The 22,782-nt window shown below is 41.8% G+C and overlaps 6 protein-coding genes across 6 annotated transcripts; 3 read left to right on the plus strand and 3 right to left on the minus strand.

Annotated features, from left to right (window-relative positions):
* Positions 1-963: 963 nt before the first annotated feature.
* Positions 964-1,678, minus strand: HO133_005813 (uncharacterized protein; the record flags this gene model as incomplete). Its single annotated transcript, XM_037296718.1, has 2 exons — positions 964-1,578; positions 1,664-1,678. 2 exons carry the CDS (start codon positions 1,676-1,678, stop codon positions 964-966), a joined length of 630 nt encoding a protein of 209 aa, XP_037147899.1.
* Positions 1,679-2,336: 658 nt separating this feature from the next.
* On the minus strand, positions 2,337-3,445 carry HO133_005814 (uncharacterized protein; the record flags this gene model as incomplete). Its single annotated transcript, XM_037296719.1, has 3 exons — positions 2,337-2,613; positions 2,681-2,954; positions 3,013-3,445. 3 exons carry the CDS (start codon positions 3,443-3,445, stop codon positions 2,337-2,339), a joined length of 984 nt encoding a protein of 327 aa, XP_037147900.1.
* A 3,036-nt stretch (positions 3,446-6,481) lies between these two features.
* HO133_005815 (uncharacterized protein) lies at positions 6,482-6,767 on the minus strand (the record flags this gene model as incomplete). The annotated part of the gene is made up of 2 exons (XM_037296720.1): positions 6,482-6,633; positions 6,692-6,767. 2 exons carry the CDS (start codon positions 6,765-6,767, stop codon positions 6,482-6,484), a joined length of 228 nt encoding a protein of 75 aa, XP_037147901.1.
* Positions 6,768-8,170: 1,403 nt separating this feature from the next.
* On the plus strand, positions 8,171-9,413 carry HO133_005816 (uncharacterized protein; the record flags this gene model as incomplete). The annotated part of the gene is made up of 6 exons (XM_037296721.1): positions 8,171-8,435; positions 8,486-8,638; positions 8,698-8,817; positions 8,864-8,953; positions 9,028-9,258; positions 9,337-9,413. The coding sequence occupies 6 exons, from the start codon at positions 8,171-8,173 to the stop codon at positions 9,411-9,413; spliced, it is 936 nt and encodes a 311-aa protein (XP_037147902.1).
* Positions 9,414-11,023: 1,610 nt separating this feature from the next.
* HO133_005817 (uncharacterized protein) lies at positions 11,024-12,808 on the plus strand (the record flags this gene model as incomplete). The annotated part of the gene is made up of 3 exons (XM_037296722.1): positions 11,024-11,876; positions 12,044-12,291; positions 12,347-12,808. 3 exons carry the CDS (start codon positions 11,024-11,026, stop codon positions 12,806-12,808), a joined length of 1,563 nt encoding a protein of 520 aa, XP_037147903.1.
* A 794-nt stretch (positions 12,809-13,602) lies between these two features.
* On the plus strand, positions 13,603-15,149 carry HO133_005818 (uncharacterized protein; the record flags this gene model as incomplete). Its single annotated transcript, XM_037296723.1, has 2 exons — positions 13,603-13,995; positions 14,103-15,149. 2 exons carry the CDS (start codon positions 13,603-13,605, stop codon positions 15,147-15,149), a joined length of 1,440 nt encoding a protein of 479 aa, XP_037147904.1.
* Positions 15,150-22,782: the final 7,633 nt, after the last annotated feature.

Raw genomic sequence — 22,782 nt, forward strand, 5'->3', positions numbered from 1 at the left:
AAAAAAATTTCTCTACCTTTCCATCAAACCAAATCAAAGAACAGTACCTGCACAAATATTTCGCAAAGCGGAAACAGTGATATGGAAATCCTTCTCGCCGCTTTGCTTCTGCTTCCCAGCGCGCTCTCCCTACCTGCCTCTTCACATACCAACACTAGCGCCACAGCTCCGTGTGTATCACATGTCCCCCAAAATGCCGTCGACGCCGACCTGGTGATCACAATATGGAATCAGACCAACTGTAAGGGATCAGCTGGCACATCGTACCCATTTGTCTATGACCGAAACTCCTATCAAGATTCGTTTTTCAAATCCTATACCTTAAGTCGTACGTATTGTCTCCATCTCTCTTCTCCCTCCTCACATTGCTTTTGAGTTCTTGAAACATGCCGCGGGAGCGAAAGAATAGCTTGTTACACATCGCTCCTGAAACTCTCGTAATTCACGCTCTTATATCAACGACGCAATGCTGACCCAAACCCTGCCAGGTGTTCTGCACTCCAACGAAAGGATCGACTTCAGTAGGCCTCCATCCCAAGGCGAGACTACCGGAGAATGTCAGCGACAGTGCGGAATCTACAACGGTACCCTAACGCTAGCGAACGCAATGGACGTTTCTCGAAATGGCACTTGCTACGAGGCTCTGAGTGATGTTTCTTGCTTTAGGCTATCTACGTTCGCTCTTACGAGCGCCAGTTCAGCGGCCGCAGCTACTGATTATTTTTCAAACTCCTTCACGACGTCAATCAAGAAATCGCCCATCTCTAGCACTTCAAAACCGTCTCAGAATACCACAACCCATGGATCGCTTGTCTCTGGCACCGCAAGAAGTTCGATGATCACATCGACCAGTAGAGTGTCTGTCACTGGCATTCCCAGAAGCTCTCACAATATGACAGCTAATGGATTGCTTGTGTCTAGCACTTCAATGGACTCTGGGGCCACACCGAGTACTTCAACGTCTCAAGTCAGCACTCCTGCAAGCTCGAGGACCACTTTGGAGCTTAGCACTCCAGTAAGCTCTAAGACCACATCGAATACTCCAATGTCGGAGGCCAGCGCTCCAGCAAGCTCCGGTGCCAGATCAGCCTCTTCCTCGTTGATGCTTAGCAGTCCGACAAGCTTCGAGATCACGTCGGCTACTCCTGCCTCCAGGCTTAACACTCCAGCAAGCTCCAGGACCGTTTCTCCTACTCCCACCTCCACTTCTATCACTCTAGCAAGCTCGGGTACCAGATCGAGTACTTCAACGTCAAATGTTAACACTCCTGCAACGTCCAGTACCACGTCGTTCTCCATCCCACATGCACTCTTTTCCGTTGTATCAAGCGTTGCCTCTAGTACCACGTCGTTCTCCATCCCACCAGCTCTCTTCTCCGTTGTATCAAGGGTTACTAGCGCCTCCATCGATACCACCTCTACCCCCAAGAGCACCGGCAAGTCCTTGTAATACGTCGACATTTGCCCCTCCTCCAACGACTCCTTTTCCGGCACCAACAACAACCTTTTAAAATCGAGCAAATATTTCTGGCGGTGGAAGCGGAACTCCCCTCGAACCGGCTTCGGGGCATCCCTGCCCTATACTGCTATGCCTTGTACTACATACTACTCCAGTGTGTGTCAATTTAGTGCCAGCACCGCACCTTCGAGATTTAGCACAGACCAAAGCTCTGAACATAGCGATGCGTCTACAGCTCGAGCAAACGGGAAAGGTCGAAGGCGAGGAGCGGTCGGAAAGGTGATGTAGATGAGCTCTGACACTTTGCACTCCTTTCTCGAATGATATTCCGTTTGACTCAATCAATGGTGGAAAGAGAGCTGATTATGGAATTTGGAAAAAAAGGTGAGTATATGTCTGAAGTTTCTAGGTAATCCTCGAACAATGGAAGTAATTCGAAATGTATATACAGTATCTGACCATTTCGCCACAATATCTCTTCGCACCTCGTGACTCCCTCAATCTCTTCCGAGCAGCAAATGCCGAATAATTCGCCGAGTCATGGTTTTGCACCGTCACTCCTGATCCGTGACACAGGATAGCCGTGTACGTGATCAGCTACGTATCCGCGTTTTCCGAACATGTCGTACACGATGTGCTTGGTCAGCCATCCAAAAAAGTCTCTAACCCTAATATCTTTGGCACAGCCTGTCGGCTCAAGAAAGTGATGGAAAGCCCAACGGCACAGAAATGGGACTCTACGTGAACGAGGTCTCAACGTCTCCATCGCTACAGTGAAGCAGAATCGAATTTATTCGTGAACCTCTGAGTTATGCCCGTATGATAGGAGAAGCAGATCCTTCAGGATCGAACCGTTCCCGGCCTCGCTCCGCTCGCTCTAGTCTGTCGCAAATCCATGACTTCGTTGCTCCCTCCAATAAGCCTCCGCCTGCTCATCGTCATAGAGCTCCTCGTCACTCTTGTTGAAAGCCACCGGGACGAGCTCGCTGTCCGACGCCGGCTTGTAATACATGATTTCGCCCTCCAACCACGTCGCGAGATCTGACGTAGGCATGGGTTTCAGGATGCGCTTGTTCATGAATGGCAGCAGGGCCTGGCGCACCAGTGGTTCCGCCGCAGGAAGGCTGTTCATCAGCTGTTCTTGAAATGTCGGGCTGAAAAGTCATCGATTAGCTTGGCGTCGAGAGGTGGGGACGCGTATCTTCGTAATCACGGGCTTACCTGTAACCACCCAAGAAGATGCTGGGGTTTACGGTGATGTAAGGGTGATCGCGAAGATCGTTGCCGATGTAGAGTGCAGGGTGGGCGGCGTCGATGGCCGCGACGACCGGGTCTTGCTCGCCGCCCGGAGTGAACAGAAAGGTGTCGGGAGTCATACAGTCGTCCGACGCGGGGGATTCGATCACTTTGAAACCTCTCAGCTCGAGGAACTCAATGTCGAGGTCGTTGAACCCCGGGTCCTGCATGTACATCTGCTCGATAGGGTGTTTCGATTCTGGAGATGGCAACGCCGGTCAGTCCCTGCTCGATAGAGCCCTACGGATGGTACTCACTAAGCAGTTCGACCCAGCTTTCGAAGGCTACCAACTGGGACAGTGAGTTGGTGCATGGAACATCGAAGTCCTCCAGACAGGGCCGTCCTGCCGTGATGCTGCCAAGGCATAGGCACATGCACGACTTGATTTGAAAGGTGTTGATTTTGAGTAAGACGTCGGTGAAGAACTCATGCAGCTCTCGGTAGGCCTCCGAGGCTTTCCACGCTTCTGTGAATCTCTCGTGCTTGGCCAGGAGGGTGTCGATGCTTGTTCCAGGGGCAGGCTCCCACACGGCCGCGGGTCGGCTTGTGTGGAATCGTGCTAACGACAAGGGTCGCATACCCTCGGTGATAGAAGTTGATCCGTCAAGACTTGGAGATGGACGTGCTGATGCTGATGGAGACTCAGATCGATCGGCGTGGGAGTCAGGCTGAGACTCCAGGGACGCCATCTTTGTTCTGTGTACTCTGAGTATGGACCAAGCTTGCACGATGAGGTTCTTGTTCTCGGTAAGTGGCTATCTGCTAAAGACGAATCTTTTAAATGGGACATGCCAGGACGCTAGTATGCGGTGTTGAAGACTCAACGCTCTTCGGTGTTGACTGTCTGGAATCTTGAGAACAACAACATTGCTATTGGCGCATGGACCTTCTTTCCGATTTCTTGATATTGACTCTTCCCGGCGCATACACCGAGGCAATCCGCGATGTGACCCACGTTCTTCTCGTGGCCTCACCTCTCCCAATGGCGAACCCGAATGGATTCCAAACTTCCGCAGATGTATCCAGCAGACGGTCTATGCCAACGTCCATCAAGCTGTGAGCGATCGAGGACTTCCTGACATATTATCCACTATGAGAGACACTGTGCGCTGCCAATGATCGGTTCTTGTATAAACGAATCATAGTCTAGCACAGACTATCTTCTGTCATTGCAAGTCGATACAGCACGAATTAATTGACACAGACCAATCAAAACGGATCGGTAATAAACACCGCCACACTTGAACTTCGTGTTTTCCCTCCGATTCATCTTCGTTCCCTAGCACTCAAGCGTTGTCCTTCAATACAGTTCTCGTGAAGCACATGGTCAAGTCGAAACTTTCAATGCCTGTGCCACACGTTCATGCGCTCGACGTCGAATGCCTTACAGATCCAGAAGTCATACGAAAGCTGTGAGCCCGTTAGATTCTGCAAATGAACTCCTCTCGTAAAGTGCGATGTGTGACGACTCACCTTTTGGTCCGGTCGGTCACCTGCAACATCTTGATTCCAGCACGTCCGTCGTAACGTACACTTTGCATAGCCTGCTCTTCCATCGCTTGCGTAGATTGAGCGCAGGTAGAGCTGCAGAGACCATCGCTCAGCAACATGACATCTTCAGTGGCGAACGGCGCTCCGCGTTCTCGTGACCGAAATGTGGTACAATTCTTGTGCTGCGAGCAAAGCCTGAAGGTCTGTTCTGGCCGGACGGACTCATAAGAATATCGCCATTCTTGCGCACAGGGCCGAGCAAAGTATCTACTGAAGACCACGACATTCCGTTTCCTTTCCTGCACGGAAAATACAGCATTGAGCGTCGTTCCATGTCCCGTACTATCGTCGAATGCGGCGTATGTCGTATTCAGTTGTTCCAGAAGCGGCGAGGACCGCATCCAACGCCCACAGCACGGTGATGCGTGTGAAAAGACTTGACGAAAAATGCCATGTTCGGCTTCGATGCTGCCGCTTGGCTTGCGGTTGACGTCTATGAGGATATTTTAGTAGGGGTGCGTGTGGAAGTAGGCCAGAGCTTTGTGTGTGAGGGTCGCCACGGTCAAGATGTCGGCTAGGGAGGCCGTTGAGGGTGAGATGAGGCTAGAAGGTTGGGATGCTTGAAATGTGGGGAGCGGGCTTACGCCGACTGTGGGAAGAGGTGGTGGTAGGAATTGATTGCGGCGGGCTGGTTGATAGAGCGGAAAAGAGTAGGCGTCAAGATCCGCTACGCTGATGCTTTTCAGCGAGTTGTCGCCCGTTGAAGTGGAAGTTTCTGTGCTTGCGGTGGTGCCATTGATTGGTGAGGAAGTCCGACAGATTCCTCAATTCGGCCACACTGGCAGATGGCAGCTCTTAAAGACTACTGGTAGGATGGCAATGGTCGCTGATTGAATGTCGGACTTTTTGGTTTTTCACATCCTGGCAGCTGTAAAGGGGATGATTATAGCCAAGGAGCCAAGCAAGTGGTTCACGGGATTGCAAAGGACGTTGTCTTGGCTGAAAAGCTGTACCAACGCAGCAAGCAAAAGCTCGTGAAGTCTTTGATCCTAGCTAAAAAGCCATACCAATGGCGCAAGCAAATAACCCGCACAGGGGATAATCTTAGCTGAGAAGCCAAGCAAGTGGTGCACAGAGTGCAAAGGATTTTCTCCTAGCTAACAAGCCAATCAAGTGGTAAGGATCTTCTCCTAGTTAACAAGCCACTCAAGTGGTGCACAGAATGCAAAGGACATTCTCCTAGCTAACAAGCCACTCAAGTGGTGTATAGAATGCAAAGGACATTCTCCTAGCTAACAAGCTAATCAAGTGGTGCACAGAGTGCAAAGGATCTTCTCCTAGCTAAAAAGCCAACTAAGTGATGTACAGAGTGCAAAGGATCTTCTCCTAGCTAAAAAGCCAAATGAGTGACGAATAGGCAATGGCTTTGAAGTCAGGGATTTCATCCCAGCAATACTGCCAGATATGTAGAAGGATGGTGTGGATGATGGCAAAGAAAGGCTCAATCCAGAGAGGCAACCGTCATGCGTAAACACGGAGCTGCAATGGAGAGGATTTCTCTTGCTAAGCTCGTATCCAGGTCCAGTAGCAATTCCCGTCCACCATCTCAAGACACTTTGCAGTAGTCTGGTCGTGAGTCAATGTCTGCTGGTTTTTAGGCCACAGTGCAAGACCGATCCCATTGAGCTTGTTAGGGCTCGGAGATCTGCTTCAGGTTCATGCCAAAGGATTCGATAAAGGAGCGAAAGAGAAGCTGATGATATTGTCGTTGTGATCGATTGAATGACAGAAAGAATGAAAGAGGAAAAGAGAGGAAGGATACGTCATCATAGCGGCTAAGCTACAATTGGTAACGCTCGGAATGTTCCAAGCGCCCGAGGTAGAATTCGCCTAGAGTTGGCATCGAATATCTGAAGAAGGTGCACTCGGAACCAATGCTGCTTTCGATATCTAAGAAGAGAGGAGCTCTGCTATACTAAATACTCGTTTGGGACAAATGCCCAACCTCTCTTACTATGAAATGAAAGGAGAAAGAGGTATCGGTAGCACTTCTAAGATTCTTCTAGACCTACTAACAACGGACATCAAATCATAGAGTCACCGACCCCTCACAGGGATCCTCCCAACTTTACTGCTAGAGCGCTCTGCCCAAATGGCTCACCAAGCCCTTTTCAACTCCACCACACTAGACTTTCTCGGTCTTCCCTCCCGAGGCTTCATCTGCACCAGCGCATTTATTGGGGAGGCTGGAGCTTCCCGTCCCAGGCCTCGTCTGCATCGGTGCGTTTCTCAGTCCCCCCTTTCCAGGCTTCGTCCGCATCAGTGCGTTTCTCAGTCCCCCCTTCCCAGGCTTCGTCCGCATCAGTACGGACAGTCATAGAGTTTGCTAGCAAGTATTGGTGAGTCGTTCTTGTGTATCATGTTGCTCTAAATGAGAAACGCACCTTTTGGAAGCGGAGGTAGAGCTTGTGCACCAATGGCGAAGAGCGCCATAAGAGAGAGAATCTTCTGTGGTTGCATGTTGATTGACTTTGACCGACGTTGCAAGAGAATTCCGGTAAGGGGTCACCGTTGTGTAGTTGCTGTGATTTGGTTGCTTGGAGGGGGTGAAAAGCTTGGTTTCGAGACTAGAGAGGGGGAATTGATAAGATATTTAAGCTTGACGAGGGCAGCTTCGAAATGCCAGGCGCAGAGGTCACGAAGTTTAGTGCGAGCTACGAATTGGACTAGTATCGACTGTGAATGACGGTCAGGCTGCAACACTTACCCGGACATTCGATCGTCGCTGCGTTTCAATTGATGAAGACAAATTTGTTATTGCGGGTCTCTTTCGAAAGCTGCTGTCGATCGTGGCTACCCGATAAGCTGTACGATTCAATGTCTCAACAGCTCGCATTAATGAAAGCCGTCGTACTTGCATGAAGAATTGTCGTCTTGCTTCCATGAGAGTCCCGTGCTCGTTCTGGAGAGATCGGCTTGTTCGGTTGATCGGATGCATGAGCTGCGGTCTAGGTCATCTGATCAGCTACAGGAGCGTTACCAATTTCATCATCTGCTTCGATGAAATCGTGCTCGCTTGTATGGGCCGTTTTGGTCATATCATCATCTCTTTGCAGTCTTTGAAATCAAAGCGAGGAAGACATGCAAAACGAGAAGTGGATATGCAGGCCGAAAAGAGAAGAAGAGTATCTTCCAGACGCCGTTCTACTGGGTGCTTCGTAGGCGTTCAGAGCTTCCTTTCTTGGTAGACAACGCGCTGATCCATCAATACAGATGCTCCGACCATGTCTCTGCTGTAGATACCCGTCTTTCATTGACAGACAACATCAACGTCACATTGCAATGTTTGAAACTGGCGCAAACAGGACATACAGGACGAAAACCAGAAGTGGAGTATCTGCCGGTAGACGGTGAGTATAATTGGACGCCGTTGCACTGGGTGCTTCGTATGGAGAACTTTGAAGTTACTGCCTTGAAGCGAGAGCTGCGAGAAGATGAAGAAGGTTCGTGGAACAGGTTGAGATTCTCCAGTCGCACGAAGCAGGGTTTGGATTTTGAATTTGGCGGTTTGCGTCTCACCTCAACCCTCAATCACGCAATTCTTTGAACAGGACTTGTCCAGTCCTTCGTTATGTTGCATTCTCGAGCATTTCCGACACAAGAAAAGTCTCTCAAACATGGCAAGATATACCTGATGCGTAAAGCTCGCTACTTGACATCATTAATAGCTTCTATAGTCTTGTGTAGCCTTGTATAGCCTGAGACTGCGGAACATCTACTGATGAATGATATTTTGTTCAAGGCATCTCATTTAGACCACACCGACAGACTCTTGCTATACTGTCGAATAATCATTTCCCGCTGGGCCTCCGTTGATAGGACAGCTTTCTCAACCCGCTTCTCCCTGCTGAAAATCTTTGCGGATGGCTCATTACACAATTTTAGCAGAGGACTCTGAGAGCTCCAGCAAGCAATATGACGATCGTGACAGCAGTGTCTCCGACAATGATCGCTTTCTAGAGAAGGACCTACCACTTCGGCCTCAACAGCCTTTCTATCGCCGACATTTCAAATCAACCGTCTTCCACTCTGTACTCTGTACTTTCAACCTCGTGTTCTGCCTTGCGATCTGGCAATGGCCCAGAAACCACTGTCCTTTCGGAGTGTATGGACCAAGCCTTGTCTACAGTAAGCTCATTTCTCAAGAGAGGGCCAGTACCTAACGATATCTTGCATAGCACCAGCACTAGACGCCATAGCATACGAGGCACAAACGTGGGATACCACGAACATCTTCTTCAGGAACGGTTCAGCCGACCCGAACCGGCTGCACAAGGAATTTGGGCCACCTTCGCCCGAGTCAGATTTTGCATGGGCAGAGCTCATACAATGTGAGAATTGCTGCACCAATCTCTGGATGTGAGCATTGGTACTAATTGAGAAATATCAGACCAAAACATTCGTCTCACAAAAAAGGAGCTTGGAGAGTATCGCGACAAACCAGGTCTTGTTGAACTTGCCGATGGGTCGGGGTACTATGCTACTTTATCAGTCTATCACTCCCTACACTGTCAGTATACAACAGAAGTACAGCGATGTTCGACTGACAGCCCTAGGTGTCAAACGCCTGCATCACCTCATGTACTTCGACCACTACTATCCCAACAAAACCGATCAAGAGTCGATGTTGATCAAGCATCACGGCCGTAAGTCCAGACTAGTCGTCTTGTAAACACCAAGCTGAGACAAAACAGAGCATTGCCTCAACATTTTGCTCCAGACTGTCCAGTGCAACGCGGACCTAAGCATTCTCCCAATGCAGTGGGGCGCAACGTATGCTCCGTATTCCCCACCATGCATGACGCTTCTAACTCCAATGATAGAACACGAGTCCCAATAGGCTTAGACGAAGGCCACCACCAATGCGTCCAATGGGACAAGATAGACAACTGGATGAAGGAGCGTAGTCTGGATGTTTTTGCCCCTGGCGTAATCGTGCATCCAATACTCGGTAAGTATCATGAATAATTCCTTTGTCATCTTATCTTGCGTTCGCTCCTATTTACTGTTCTTCTCTCACAACCATCAGGCGAAGCATATCCCGATGGCAAAGGAAACGATATCGGAGTCGCGCTCGATAGGCTGCTGAGCGAGCAGGAGGATTAACATATGGTGTTTATTGGCAAATGATCGAGACCTAAGGCAAGCTTGTCAGAAGCTGCCCTTGTGGCCTCATTGTCTTGTCGCGTACCCACGTTCCTTGTCTTGCACACGTTTCCGTAGGGCGCTTTGCTTCCTCGCAGCTCATCAAGGTACCAACCCGTTCAAGTCTCCATCCCAGTAGAGTGTGAACGGCGCCGCCGCCACTCCACCATTAAAAATTGTACCATACTCCCCGGCGCCTCTCCACTGGCCCCAAAAGCGACCATTCAATCGGGCGCCGTGGTCTGGAATGAATTGCACAAAAAGAAGAAGTGAGATACGCAATCTCGGGTGGCATTAGCATAAACATCGTTCAGCGCAACAAATATAAACCCTCTGCACCAAGTCCCTCCCTGCAACTCACAAGCTGCGACCCATTCAGGCTCTCCTCGGTATGCAGACTCGGACTCTTTCTCTCTTCCACCCAGTATGGTGAGCCGCTTGCCTTTTTATCCCCATGACTTAATGATGGTGTAATGTAGACGAGCATCAAACATAGCTCGAGACAGATTGCTGACGCATGGCTAATTGACATCAGTTGTTCTAGTCGGGACTTCTGACATATGAGAAAATTATATACGAACCAAAAGTTCTGCGCATGCCAAGACGCCAAGATTTAGTAACCCTAACCCTACTTTCGGAAGGCACTGTAGCGGGGGCCCTAGAAGTATCTCCCGGGAGCGCATTGGAATCTAGGAATCACTATTGGGCATGACAGAGGCAATGACCCGAGTCTACAACTGAGCTCAATTTAGGCGGAATTACGAAGCAGATGTCAGTGCATTGCCCAGGCATATTCTCATGCGGGGTATCATCCGAGATTTTGGCGCTAGTGTTATCGGCGTCTTGGCAGATGCAGGGCTTTCGATGCAGACCTCGGTAAACAAATCAACGCAAAGTTTCCAGCTAGGTATGATGCATCGGAGGCCCAAACGCATGCGGCAATTTGCTACCACTCGTATTCAACAGTGACACATGCGGGGGAAGCATGGGTTTTTACCCCAACACGAGCACATCGTGCAGGGTTTCCCTTACGAAGAAACTGCTTACGAGGCTGCCAATCAGGGGAACGGATGTGGTTTGAAGCTATTCACAAGAACAGTGACACATGCGGGGGAAGCATGGGTTTTTACCCCAACACGAGCATATCGTGCAGGGTTTCCCTTGCGAAGAAATTGCTTACGGAGTAGCCCGTAAGTATCCTTTATAGGTTGGATAGACACGTGTATAGATAATCAATCAATCAATACAACTTTATCAATTTAAGCCCGATTATATTTTATGTTCTTTTACCTTTTTATTTCCAGTTTTTAATTATATTGTTGCGGAATAATAAATTATAAGAATTAGATTTTGAAGATTGCAAATCCTAGTGAATACGAGTATCGTATCTTGCAACAGTCTAGAGCGGTTCCCGTCCCTCGACATGCAGCCTGATGCACGCTAAAGTATTCCCAGTTGATGGTGCACAACGAGTAAAGATTTGCTAAGCAAGTCTCAGGATTTCTTTTTTCCTTCTCTTCCTTCTTCCTCTCCATCTCAGTAGTGCATAATTATACATATTCCATCGAAAAATGTCTCTTCCATCGCCGTCAACGTCGCTGTCGTCGCCCACGGGTGACATCGAGCTCAAAAATGCGACTCAAGTGCTTGAGCAAGAACAGCCGCCGGAAGCTGTGGATGCCTACCAGAACCCCTGGCACACGATCTTCGATCGCGGCGATATGCGGCGGCTGGGGAAGAAGCAAGAGTATAGAAGAGTCTTCGGCCCTCTCGCTACTTTCGGCTTTATCTCGATGTATCTCTGTACCTGGGAGTACATCCTCGTCTCCGTCTCTGGCGGACTGATCAATGGAGGTTTTGGAGGACTTGTATGGGAATACATCTTCACTGCTTTCGCTTTTGGCTCAGTCGTGATTACGATGGCGGAAATGACATCCATGGCTCCAACGTCGGGCGGACAGTATCATTGGATATCCGAATTCAGCCCGCCTCGCTATCAAAAATACCTCAGCTACGCAGCTGGCTGGACATCTGCGCTCGGATGGCTCACGGGAAATGCGAGTGGCTACTTCATCATGTCAACTCTCGTTGAAGCGCTCGTCGAGGTATACGATCCCTCATGGAGTTTCACGAATTGGCAGTCAACGTTGGTGATGATATTCTTCCTCATAACGACGATCTATTTCAATACCTGGGGAGCGAGGCTGTTGCCTGCGATTGAGGTTGTGTCTCTGGTGTTCCATCTGGCTGGATTTGTTATTACGATCGTACCTCTCTGGGTTTTGGCGCCGAAGAACTCGGCTAGCGATGTTTTCGGACCAGTTGTCAATGGAGGTGGTTGGAGTAGTGCTGGCACTTCGTTTATGGTGGGGACGATAACAATCCTTTTCTCGAACTTGGGACCGGATGCCGCTGTTCATATTGGTAAGTTGAGAAAAACCGGTATGATAGCAATAGCTAAGAATTGTCTAGCCGAAGAAGTAAAAGATGCCGCTGTCGTTATTCCGTGGGCTATGGTCGTGAGCTATTTCCTCAATGCAGGTAGATTCTGCCTCTGCTAGTCAAGATAAGCCTATGCTGACTATATGCAGCCCTCGGATTCGCAATGATGATCACAATGCTATTCACCGTTGGCAGCCTCGAAGATGCGATAAACGCATCCTCACCCTTCCAGAATTCATTTGCGAATACTGGATCCACGGGCGTCAACGTTGCGCTCACAGTCATTCTGGCCCTTCTCATCGGGGCTGCAAACATCACATCCCTTGCAACCACTTCCAGGGAAGTCTGGGCATTTGCAAGAGACGGAGGCACCCCAGGCCACCGTTGGATCTCAAAAGTAAGTCTGTCTTATTATCCCTTTCCACTGTTTGCTAATCCGTCTTCTTTCATAGGTGCACCACCGCCAAAACGTCCCCTTCAACGCCGTCCTCACCACCTCCTTCCTTTCCTTCATCCTCTGCTTAATCCAACTCGGCAGCACAGTAGCCTTCAACATCATAATCTCGCTCAACCTAATCGCTTTTCTCGGCACCTACCTGATCTCCATCGGCTGTCTCCTTCTCAAACGATTCCGACACGAACCTTTACCACCCGCGCGCTTCAGTCTCGGTCGCTGGGGTCTGCCGGTCAATCTGTTCGCGTTCTTTTATTCGCTGATTACCCTCGTGTTTAGCTGTTTCCCAGTCAGCGTGCCGGTCGACGCGAGTACTGCAAATTGGGGCCCTGCTATCTGGGGCGGCGTGCTGGGTATTGCATTGGTGTCGTACCTGGTGCAGGGGAGGAGGGATTACAAGGGTCCGGTTGTCTTTGTAGCAGGGGTCAGAAAGGAAGGGATGGGGTTGCAGACGGCGTAAGATGCAGTACGAGCTGGAGGCCGTCTCCCAGTGCTGCACAAGCTGGGAGTCGACTCATGGTTTCTTGGCAGTATCAGATACTGAAAGCAGGTCAACAGGAAATCAGTTGAGAACGTTTGCTTTGGCGCCATGGGCCTAGCGGTTCGTGTCGTGCCTACGGCAACCCATACTGACAGGGGGGTCAACCCCGCGAATTCGCAAAACCATATTTCATAGCCACCTCTCAATTCATATATCAAGCTATTAAAATTAATACGATGGCTCTACAGAGTATAAAGATTTATATCGAAAATTCTAAACGCTAAGACTCTTACGTTAAGGTCTTAAATAATATCCTATCTAAAGCGTTACCTAGACAATACGCTTGAAAGAATTTTCCTATCATATCTTAGAAAGATATCAATTTATACGATATTTCTAAAGGGAGGTTTTTTAAAAGTAGGGTTAGGGCTAGTACTTTCGCTAATTTTTGAGGTTGACCCCCGTGTTAGGTTGCCGAGATCCGAAATCCTGAGCACGATTGAGTCACTCCACCATTAGTAATATTCTCAATCACCAAGCATACCAGAGCTTGCGGTTGTATAACCCACAATGTTTTTGCTGCCATTGCTGTTGCTTGCCCGGTTTTCTGGTACTCGAGAAATTGAAGTATCACGAGAAGGTCCTGGATAGACAGCACTTGATCAAGATCCAGGACAACCCCTCTTTTGGGCCACAAATCCGCCCGCTCTTCTTTGGCAAACCTAATTACCTAGGTCTACATAGCCTACACCGGATAGCATCTGCAATTTAGCATGCCTAAGGATGCAGTTGACTCCACCGCGGCCGACTCGGAGAAAGACGTCCACAATGGCGAACGAGAAAGCTCAAGCAGATCGGACGGAGAGGGGCAATGCAGTGTCGATTCACCGGAGATAGACCCCTCCCCCAAAGAAGCACCGGCTATGGGAGTCAAGTCCATCGACGAGCCTGGTCCGGGAGGTGTGCTGGCCAAGGTTCTCAGCAGAACGACATCTCGTATCTCAATTGATCCAGGACCACCGCCGGATGGAGGTCTTGCGGCGTGGACTCAGGTTCTTATGGGCCACTTGATTGTGTTCAATACGTGGGGCTATATCAATTCATTCGGTGTCTTTCAGACTTACTATGTCGCCACGTTGGGCCACCCTCCGTCAGACATATCTTGGGTACGTACTTTTCGTTGGATCTGAACTGGGGGTCACAAGAGATCCTACTCTCACCATAAGCCGAGTTGCTGCCGTAGAAAAAGATGCTGATTCGGGACTCTGCACAGGTGGGCTCAGTCCAGATTTTTCTGCTCTTTTTTGTCGGCACTTTCTCCGGACGAGCCACAGATTATGGCCTATTCAGGATAACCTTTCTCATTGGTTCGATCTTGCAGTTGATCGGAGTATTCATGACCTCCCTCAGCACCAAATATTGGCAACTATTCTTGGCCCAGGGAATTTGCACCGGGCTCGGAAACGGGCTCATCTTCTGTCCGGCACTTTCTCTTCTCTCTACATATTTCAGTAGGAAACGGTCATTAGCGATCGGTATTGCAGCCGCCGGCAGTGCGACAGGCGGCGTCGTCTTCCCAGTGATCGTTCGACAACTCCTCCCCAAACTAGGGTTCCCCTGGACCGTCCGTGTCGTCGGCTTCGTTATGTTAGCCGTGCAGGCTGTAACCCTCACGTTCACAAAACCACGCCTTCCTCCACGCAAGACTGGGCCTATCGTGGAATGGGGAGCTTTCAAAGAACTTCCCTACGCTCTCTTTGCAATCGCTATGTTTCTCAATTTCTGGGGACTCTACTTCGCATTTTACTACATTGGTTCATTCGGGCGCGACATTCTCGGCATTAGCCAAGCTGAAGCAATCAGCGATCTCTTGATTCTGAACGGCGTTGGACTCTTCGGCCGGCTCATTCCTGCCCACCTGGCAGACCGCTATTTCGGCCCATTGAACACCATCATTCCCTTCGCCTTCATCTCGGGTCTGTTGCTTTATTGCTGGTCAGCTGTCAGATCGAAGGGCGGTTTAGTTGGCTTTGCTGTGATATATGGACTTTTCGCCTCCGGCATCCAGAGCTTGTTCCCAGCTACACTGGCGGGTCTGACTTCCGATCTGAAGAAGGCGGGTGTTCGCATGGGTATGGTCTTCAGCGTTGTCAGCTTTGCATGTCTGACGGGACCACCTTTGGCTGGTGCTTTGATACAGAGAAGAGATGGCTCGTATCTGTATGCGCAGATGTTTGCTGGAAGTGTCATGATAGGGGGCTGCATGACTCTTATGGCGTGCAGGGTATCCAAGAATGGTTGGAAAAGGGCGCGAGTCTGATGCATACTGTAGAGACATCAAATCATATAATAGACCAACATTTGTTCATAATGTGCTCGCGATGCAGAATCCGTGCTTATCAGTGACCAATGAAAGAAAACGGTAGCAGCTCCAGGAAGATAGTAAAATGTCCTGTCCTTGGATGCGTCGTACAGCGGCAGAATTGTATGCCTTCCGTCCCGCTCATACTCAAAACAACCTTGAACTCTCGATCTTCCCGGCATACCCAACGCAGTAGGCGCCTATCTGAAATCCCAAGATGTAAGACTCCGCCGCCGAAAGCTTTCCCGTAGATGATTGTTCTGATCTCTGCAAATACCCTGATGAGAAAATGGCGAGCGCTACCGCGCCGGATAGTCGGTGCCAGCTAGAGTAGGAGCTCGCTTCCGAGGCGGACAATGGAAAATTATATATGGTGGCAGGCCTGCGGGCGTCTTTTCTCCCGTTGCCGCCACTCTGTGCAGGGGGAAGCGGAAGGTGGAAAGAATTCTTTTCGCCGTCTGTGGGGACATTATGGCAGTGTATGCTTCATGATGATGCTTTGGCAGGCGTTAGTGGTGCTGATGGAAAAGGAAGCGAAGCTCGTCATTCGAGCTGGGCTAGGCAGAAGGAAGAGGCCGGTTTCTATCAGGCTAGGGTTCAAAGTATTTCACAGCTGATAGGTGAAAAGGCCTACGATATCTCCAGAAGAGAAGTATCTACAAAAAAGCTCAACTCACTAGATTGTTCAAAAATCAGTGTCCGCCAGACAAAGATTTGTGGTCCCGAGATTTGTAGTTGCTCCACTTAACCCTAGCCCTAACTCATTAAAAAGCTTGCTTTCTCAATGCTCAAGACTTCAAAATAAGAATAGGTGCTACGCTAAGAGGCTAGTGACCAATTAGATCATCGGATTTCACTATTTTCAGTCTAAAATACACCTTATTTCTTCGTTTTCGATCTAAACACGGGTACGTCCCAAATAGAAAGCATTATAAGACTGAACCCCGATTATTAAAATACTATTTATATCTTTCTTTAATTTCTTAAATACTATATACTATATAATAGAAAAGTAGATTACTAAAATTATAGATCTACTTAAGCGCTTTTATATAAGTCTATAAAAATAACATTTAATTAAATATTAAAATATATATACTAAAAGTAAGGAAAATAACTATTTAATACTCTTACTTAAGTAAAGTTCGACGATTTTTAATTAAAGCTATATGAATTTTTTCTATCAAATTTTTTCTAATTACGAGAATATCTTTTAATATAGCCTTCTCCGATTAAATTATCTTCGCTATATCTATTAGTTAAATAACTAATTAGATATAATCGCGAATATTTAATTAACAGCTTCAAAATTATCCTTATTACTCTTCTACGTTCTTACTCGCTACTTCTAATACCTTATACCCCCTCTCAGCCTTAAAGCGAAGATTATTTAATAAAATTAATCTTAATACTATTATTACCCGGCTTCTCAATCCTCTTATTACGATTACGAAGAATAATTCTAAGCGAAAGAGAAGATAATAGTAATTAGTTTAAAAGTATATAAAAGAGATAGAATAAGAAAAATATATAAGAGAGATAGAGATTATTTAGAATTATCTACTACGTAAGCGAAGAGATTAAAAGAAATATTATACGCGTAAGATAATAAAAGCAATACATCGTAGAGTAACTTCTTCGAGTTCTCTTACGCCTATATCAAGTTCTACGCCTATATCTATTCGCTATAAAATATATAGTATTTATAAACTATTAAACACCGTAGTACTATATCTAAGCTTTATTTATAATATCTATAGAGTCTAAATATAACGATATAAGTCTAAAAAGTATAATATTCTACGTATATATTTCTTTTATAATAAGAAAGAGTAGAGGCGATATTATAACTACTATATAATTAAATAAATCTAAGACTAACTAACTATCTTATCCGCCTTAATTAAAAACGATATTTCGCTAGAAATACTATAGTCTCATATTCGAAATAAAAAAACCTCAGCCTCGACTTACTTTATAAAAAACTAAAATTTAATTATTAATTTCTATATTAAACTCGATAAATTAAAGCGAAAGATATATAATATTTATTAAGAAATCGAATTTAATATAAAGCTTTAAATCGTTAAGTTATAGACCATTTATAATAGATATCGAAAGAATTATTTAAATAACTCTACCCTCTACTCAGTCGAGAATATAATAAATTTTAAATCTCTATCTTCTCATCTATTATAACTAATAATAATAAAAAAAATATTAATCGCTAAAGTATACGTCTAGATAGATATATCTCGCGTTAAGAGATATTAATATAAATATAAAGGCTATATAATTAGCTAAATATAAAACATATCGAAAGTAATCTAAAGGCTCTCTCTCTATCTTAAGAACTTTAGATATTAAATATAAAACCCTCCTCTTCAGATAGAAGCGAAAGCGAATCTAGTTATAAATATTAGCGAAGATTTTATATATATTATTAATATATCAAGATCTAGCTAGTCTATTTAATTAGATATCATCTTAACTATTAAGAATTTTATATCAATTAAAGTCGATTATTCTAATTATTAATAAACGACTATATTATTAATAATATATTAAATATTCTAAATAACGATAACGAGAAAGATAGTAAGTATATAAAGGAATATAAGAGTATAAAGGTTCAAAAGGATTTAGACTTCGAAAAGAAAGTTTTAAACGTAGATATATAACCACAATATTCCCTAATCATCTCTCTTCCTCTCACCCCCTCGAGTCTATAAAAATAACCCCTTTAATAGAAGCTCTTAAAAAGCCCTTAGAGAGCCTCTAAAGGGTCTTTTAAATATTATAACTTCGTCCTTTTTTTCCCCTTAAAACCCTTTCTATTCTTCTCTATTTATCTCTTAATTTTAAGCTTATAAAAAAACCCCTTCGATAGAAACCCTCGAAGAGCCCTCGAAGAGCCTCTAAAGAGTCTTTAAAATAATAAATTTACTAACTTTAATTACTCGATTTTAGATTATATTAATAACTTAGAAGTCTTTATTAAAGAGTTATATATATCGAACCTTATAATAAATCTATTAAAGCTTTATATATTTTAAAAATAGCTTAATTATATATTTCTACCTTCGATTAAAGTAGATATCTCTCTATACTCCTTAAAAAATAAAGCAATTAGCGAATATAATTATTCGTTAAATATCGCTCGCATAACGTTTCCGATACTATTCTTAAATAATATAGCCTTTTTTTATAATATTTATATAAGAAATATTAATTTTAAAGACTACGTTAGATACTTAATAAGATATAAAAATAATAGATTTATATAATACTCTCGCTTTTATTAATAAGCCTTTAATATTATAATAAGAGCGTAGTCTAGAAAGATTAATAAATAAATTTAAAAACGTCTAACTAATCGCAATATAGATCTTAATAAATTATAAAATCTTATTATTAATAATAATAAGAAGGTCTCAAATATCTTAATTCGAAAGATCTAGAGTCTATAAAATACACGTTCTTATTAATAGCGAGCAAAGATCGAACTAAAATCATTCATCTATTATTAAGAGATCTCAAGCGTTTTCTTTACTATTAATACTACTAATTTCTAATAATATAACCTCTATAAGTATATACCCGATAAGAATAAATACTTTAATATTATTAAAGCCTAGCGTTATAATATAATCTTTCGTCTTATCTAGTAAAATTCTTATATTATAATTAAGTATCTAAATTTACGCTTTCGCCTTCTATTTAAATATATATTATATAAGAAATTCGATCTCTCGAATTATTAATATCGATTTAAATAGTAATTACGAGAAAGTAATTATATTTATAGATTTTTATAGATTTATAATATATTAGATATTAATTAAATCGTTAAATATCTTAAGTATTAAAGAACTAAGGTTATTACTATTAATTTAGATAATTATTTAACTTCTATAATAAAGTATTTATTTAGTTATATTTTTATAGATTATACTAATACTCTTTATAAGTTAGCGAAGCTCCTTAACTAAGTATAATATTATAAATATATATAGAAGTATTATCAACGATGTAATAAGACTATTAAAGAGATTAGATATTAATTCGCTTTCTTATAATTAAAGTAAGAGACTTCTATCGTTAGTAATTATAGTAATCTTATCTATAAAATCTTTAAATTAGTTTATAATAACTTATAGCTTAATAAATATTAGGCTACGATAAGTATAGCTTAATTATTAAATATCGATTTCGCTTTATATATTAACGAGAAGAGTATAATTTATTATCTCGCTAAATATATCTTTAAAGAGAAGAAAAAATCTAATAAACTCGTCGATATAAATAAGAATATTCTTTATCACCTTTCATTTAATACTCTTATACTTATCTAGATTATAAGATTATATAATAAGATAATATCAAAGCGCGATTAATTTACTTAAGAGATATATTATTTATTACTCGACTATAGTCTTTATAAAAACTCTTACTTAATAGTTAATCTTAATATTTAATTAAACGATATTTAATATAGAAGACTTTATCTAAATGAAATAATTACTACTTTAAATAAGATCTAGATTAAATACTATTACTCTTATAATAAGGCTTTAAAGAATTAAAGTCTTATATAAATTATATAAAACTATATCTAATGAAATAAGATTTTTCAATCTATTAAAATTTAGAAGATTCTATATCTATATTCTCGATTTAATTAAAATAAGAATTACTTCGAATAATATCGAGCTAAGATAATACTTTATTATTTCTTTTATAAGATTAATCTATCTAATCTATTAAATATCGAATAAGATTAAAAATAAATCTATAAAGACTATTATTAGAAGAAATATAATTATTTATTAAATTTTTTAGAAGATTTATTTATCTATAAGCTATCGTCGTTAAATAAGTATCTTATTAATATAAATAATAAGAATTTAGATTATTAAGACGAGGAGCTATTAACCCTTCAATATCTATATTATAATAGCGATATAATTTTAATCGAGATTAATTTAGAATATAGATTAGAGAATCTAGATTATAATTAATTATAAAGAGATTTCGCTATTAATATCGATAAGATTATATTATATATTTAATTTATTTATAATATAATTAATAGCGATTCTTTATCTTTAGCGAGTCTTAGCGAGACTAGTAATTTAATTACTCTTAATACTAAATAAAGAAAAGTATTTAATTAAATTATAAGTTACTATCGATAAGATAATATAACTTAACTTCTTCTTTATATCGACGATATAGCTAATATAGAAAAATCGAAAGTTATTAATATAATATCGAAATATCTAGTCTATAATTTATACGATCGAGAAAAGATTTATTTAATTCTAAGAGAAGCTCTTATTAGAATAATCGCTTACTTAATTTATAATTTTACTCTATATCGCTTACTATTATTATTTGTAAAGAGAGATTTTTAATAATTAAAAGATAAGTCTTTATCTCGACTTTAAAAGATCTTTCGAAATTACTAACTATTAATTATTAATAAGAAATCGATAATAAATATGTAAACCCTTTATTATATTAATCGTCGATTATATTAAATTAGATATAAATCTAATATCTTCTATAAAGGAATAAATATTCTTTTTTACGATAATTTTAAATAGCTTTCTTTAATTCTTACGATCTCTCTATATAGTACTCTTTCTTATAATTTCGAGAATATTCTAATTAACTATCGAGTATATATAGTATTTAATTAAATCGTTATTTTTTTATAGATAATGCGATAGCAAGATAACTCGTCTAAGACTATTTAATTTTATAAGACTCTTAATTAACTACGTAATAGATCTATTAGCGTATCGAGTTAATAATCGCTTATAACTCGAATAAAGAAACGACTCAGTACCGTAGAGTAAGAGTTATTTTACGATATTCTATAATTATATACTACTAATCGTAAGATAGATAACTATAATATTTAGTATTTAAAGTCTCTTAAATATCTAATTATAAATATTTAAACTATTAATATAGATAAAGACTCTAAATAGACGAGTTCGAATAACTATAATAATCTCGATAATAAAGTATTATTATTAAAGAAAGTAAAGATTATACTAATATAAAATTTATATATTAATAAGAAACTAATTAATAAAACGATATTAACAATATATCGAATCCTCTAAGCGAATAACGTTTAAGATCCCTTTAAGATTATATCGATAATAATTTTTATTAAAGTCAACGACTATAATAGATAGACTATTATTCTTATTAATAAAAGATATATAATTTTTATACTATTAAGAATATAGTAGTAAGAGTATAATAGTAATATATATACTTAAATATAAATTCCTCTTACTCTAGTATATACTATTATTATTTATAAGAGTTAAAAATTAATTCTCGATTAGATCGTTATAAATATAGCTATTAAGAGTATTATTACTATTCTTATCTACGTCGCTCTATCTAGAATCTATTATATTATTAATCTCGCTATCGAAGTCTATCCCTTCTATAATCGATTCTTAAAAGACTAAAATCTATATATTAAGATGCGAATTAATGATGAATATCGTTAATAGAGCAAATTCCTTTTATTTATTATATATAATATTATTAATAGAAGATAAAGATAGAGTCTTATTATCGAGGAAGTAAAGAATATTATAGATTATTTAATAGCGAAGTTATTAGCTAAATAAGCGAGACGCTAAGCCTATTTAGAAATTAGTATATAAGTTTAAAAAGAATAAAAATAGCTATTCTATATCTCTTATTCTTTTATATTTTTTTACTTCGTCTTAACTACTTTAATTATTACCTATTAATCTCATATATAAAGATCTATTAATAAGTCGATTATAAATATATTTCTAGTACGATTTAGCTATTTATTCGCTACGTATAAAGAGCGTAATTATAGAGTATAGTAATAGTAAGATAACTTAAGCGAAACCGATTTTTATTCTATTAATTTTTATCTAGATTAATTAATTAATCAAATAATAGATTCTATTTATATCTATAAAGAAAGCGTTATTATACTACTTTCTTTTATATTAATCGTTATTATAATACGACGACTATCTATTAGAAGCACCTACTACCACGATCGAAACGATATATATATCTTATCTACTACCGAGTATACTCTATAGAGACATCCACTACACCTTACCGCCGCCGTAGCTCTCCGTCGTACTATATCGTACCGCCGCTCCGGTACGTCAAAAGTATATCCTAGCACGTCCCAGCACGTCCCAGCACGTCAGAAGCACGTTAGAAGCACGTATAAACACGTTCTACGACTACGTACACGTGCCATAACCCCAGAGCATCAAAAAAAGAATATCTATAGGCCTGTTTGGGAGCACGTTAGCAAGCAATAGCCTGGCAAATGCCGGGCAAATACGAATAGTATAAGGGGGTTTTTTAGATATAGTAGTATAATCACGTGTGTCATAGGTTCAACGATATTAATCATCATGAAATTTCAGTGCATATGGACTTTTAGTGGATTTGAACTTACTTGCTTAAAACCAGGCTAGTCACGTGGCTAGTCACTAGTCACGAAATGTGTGGTTTTTAAAGTGGTTTTCCACTACACCATAAGGCCTAGATGTAATTTCGA

Source organism: Letharia lupina (genome assembly GCF_014066315.1).
Source record: "Letharia lupina isolate WasteWater1 chromosome Unknown contig_22, whole genome shotgun sequence".
NCBI classification, from domain to species: Eukaryota; Fungi; Ascomycota; class Lecanoromycetes; order Lecanorales; family Parmeliaceae; genus Letharia; species Letharia lupina.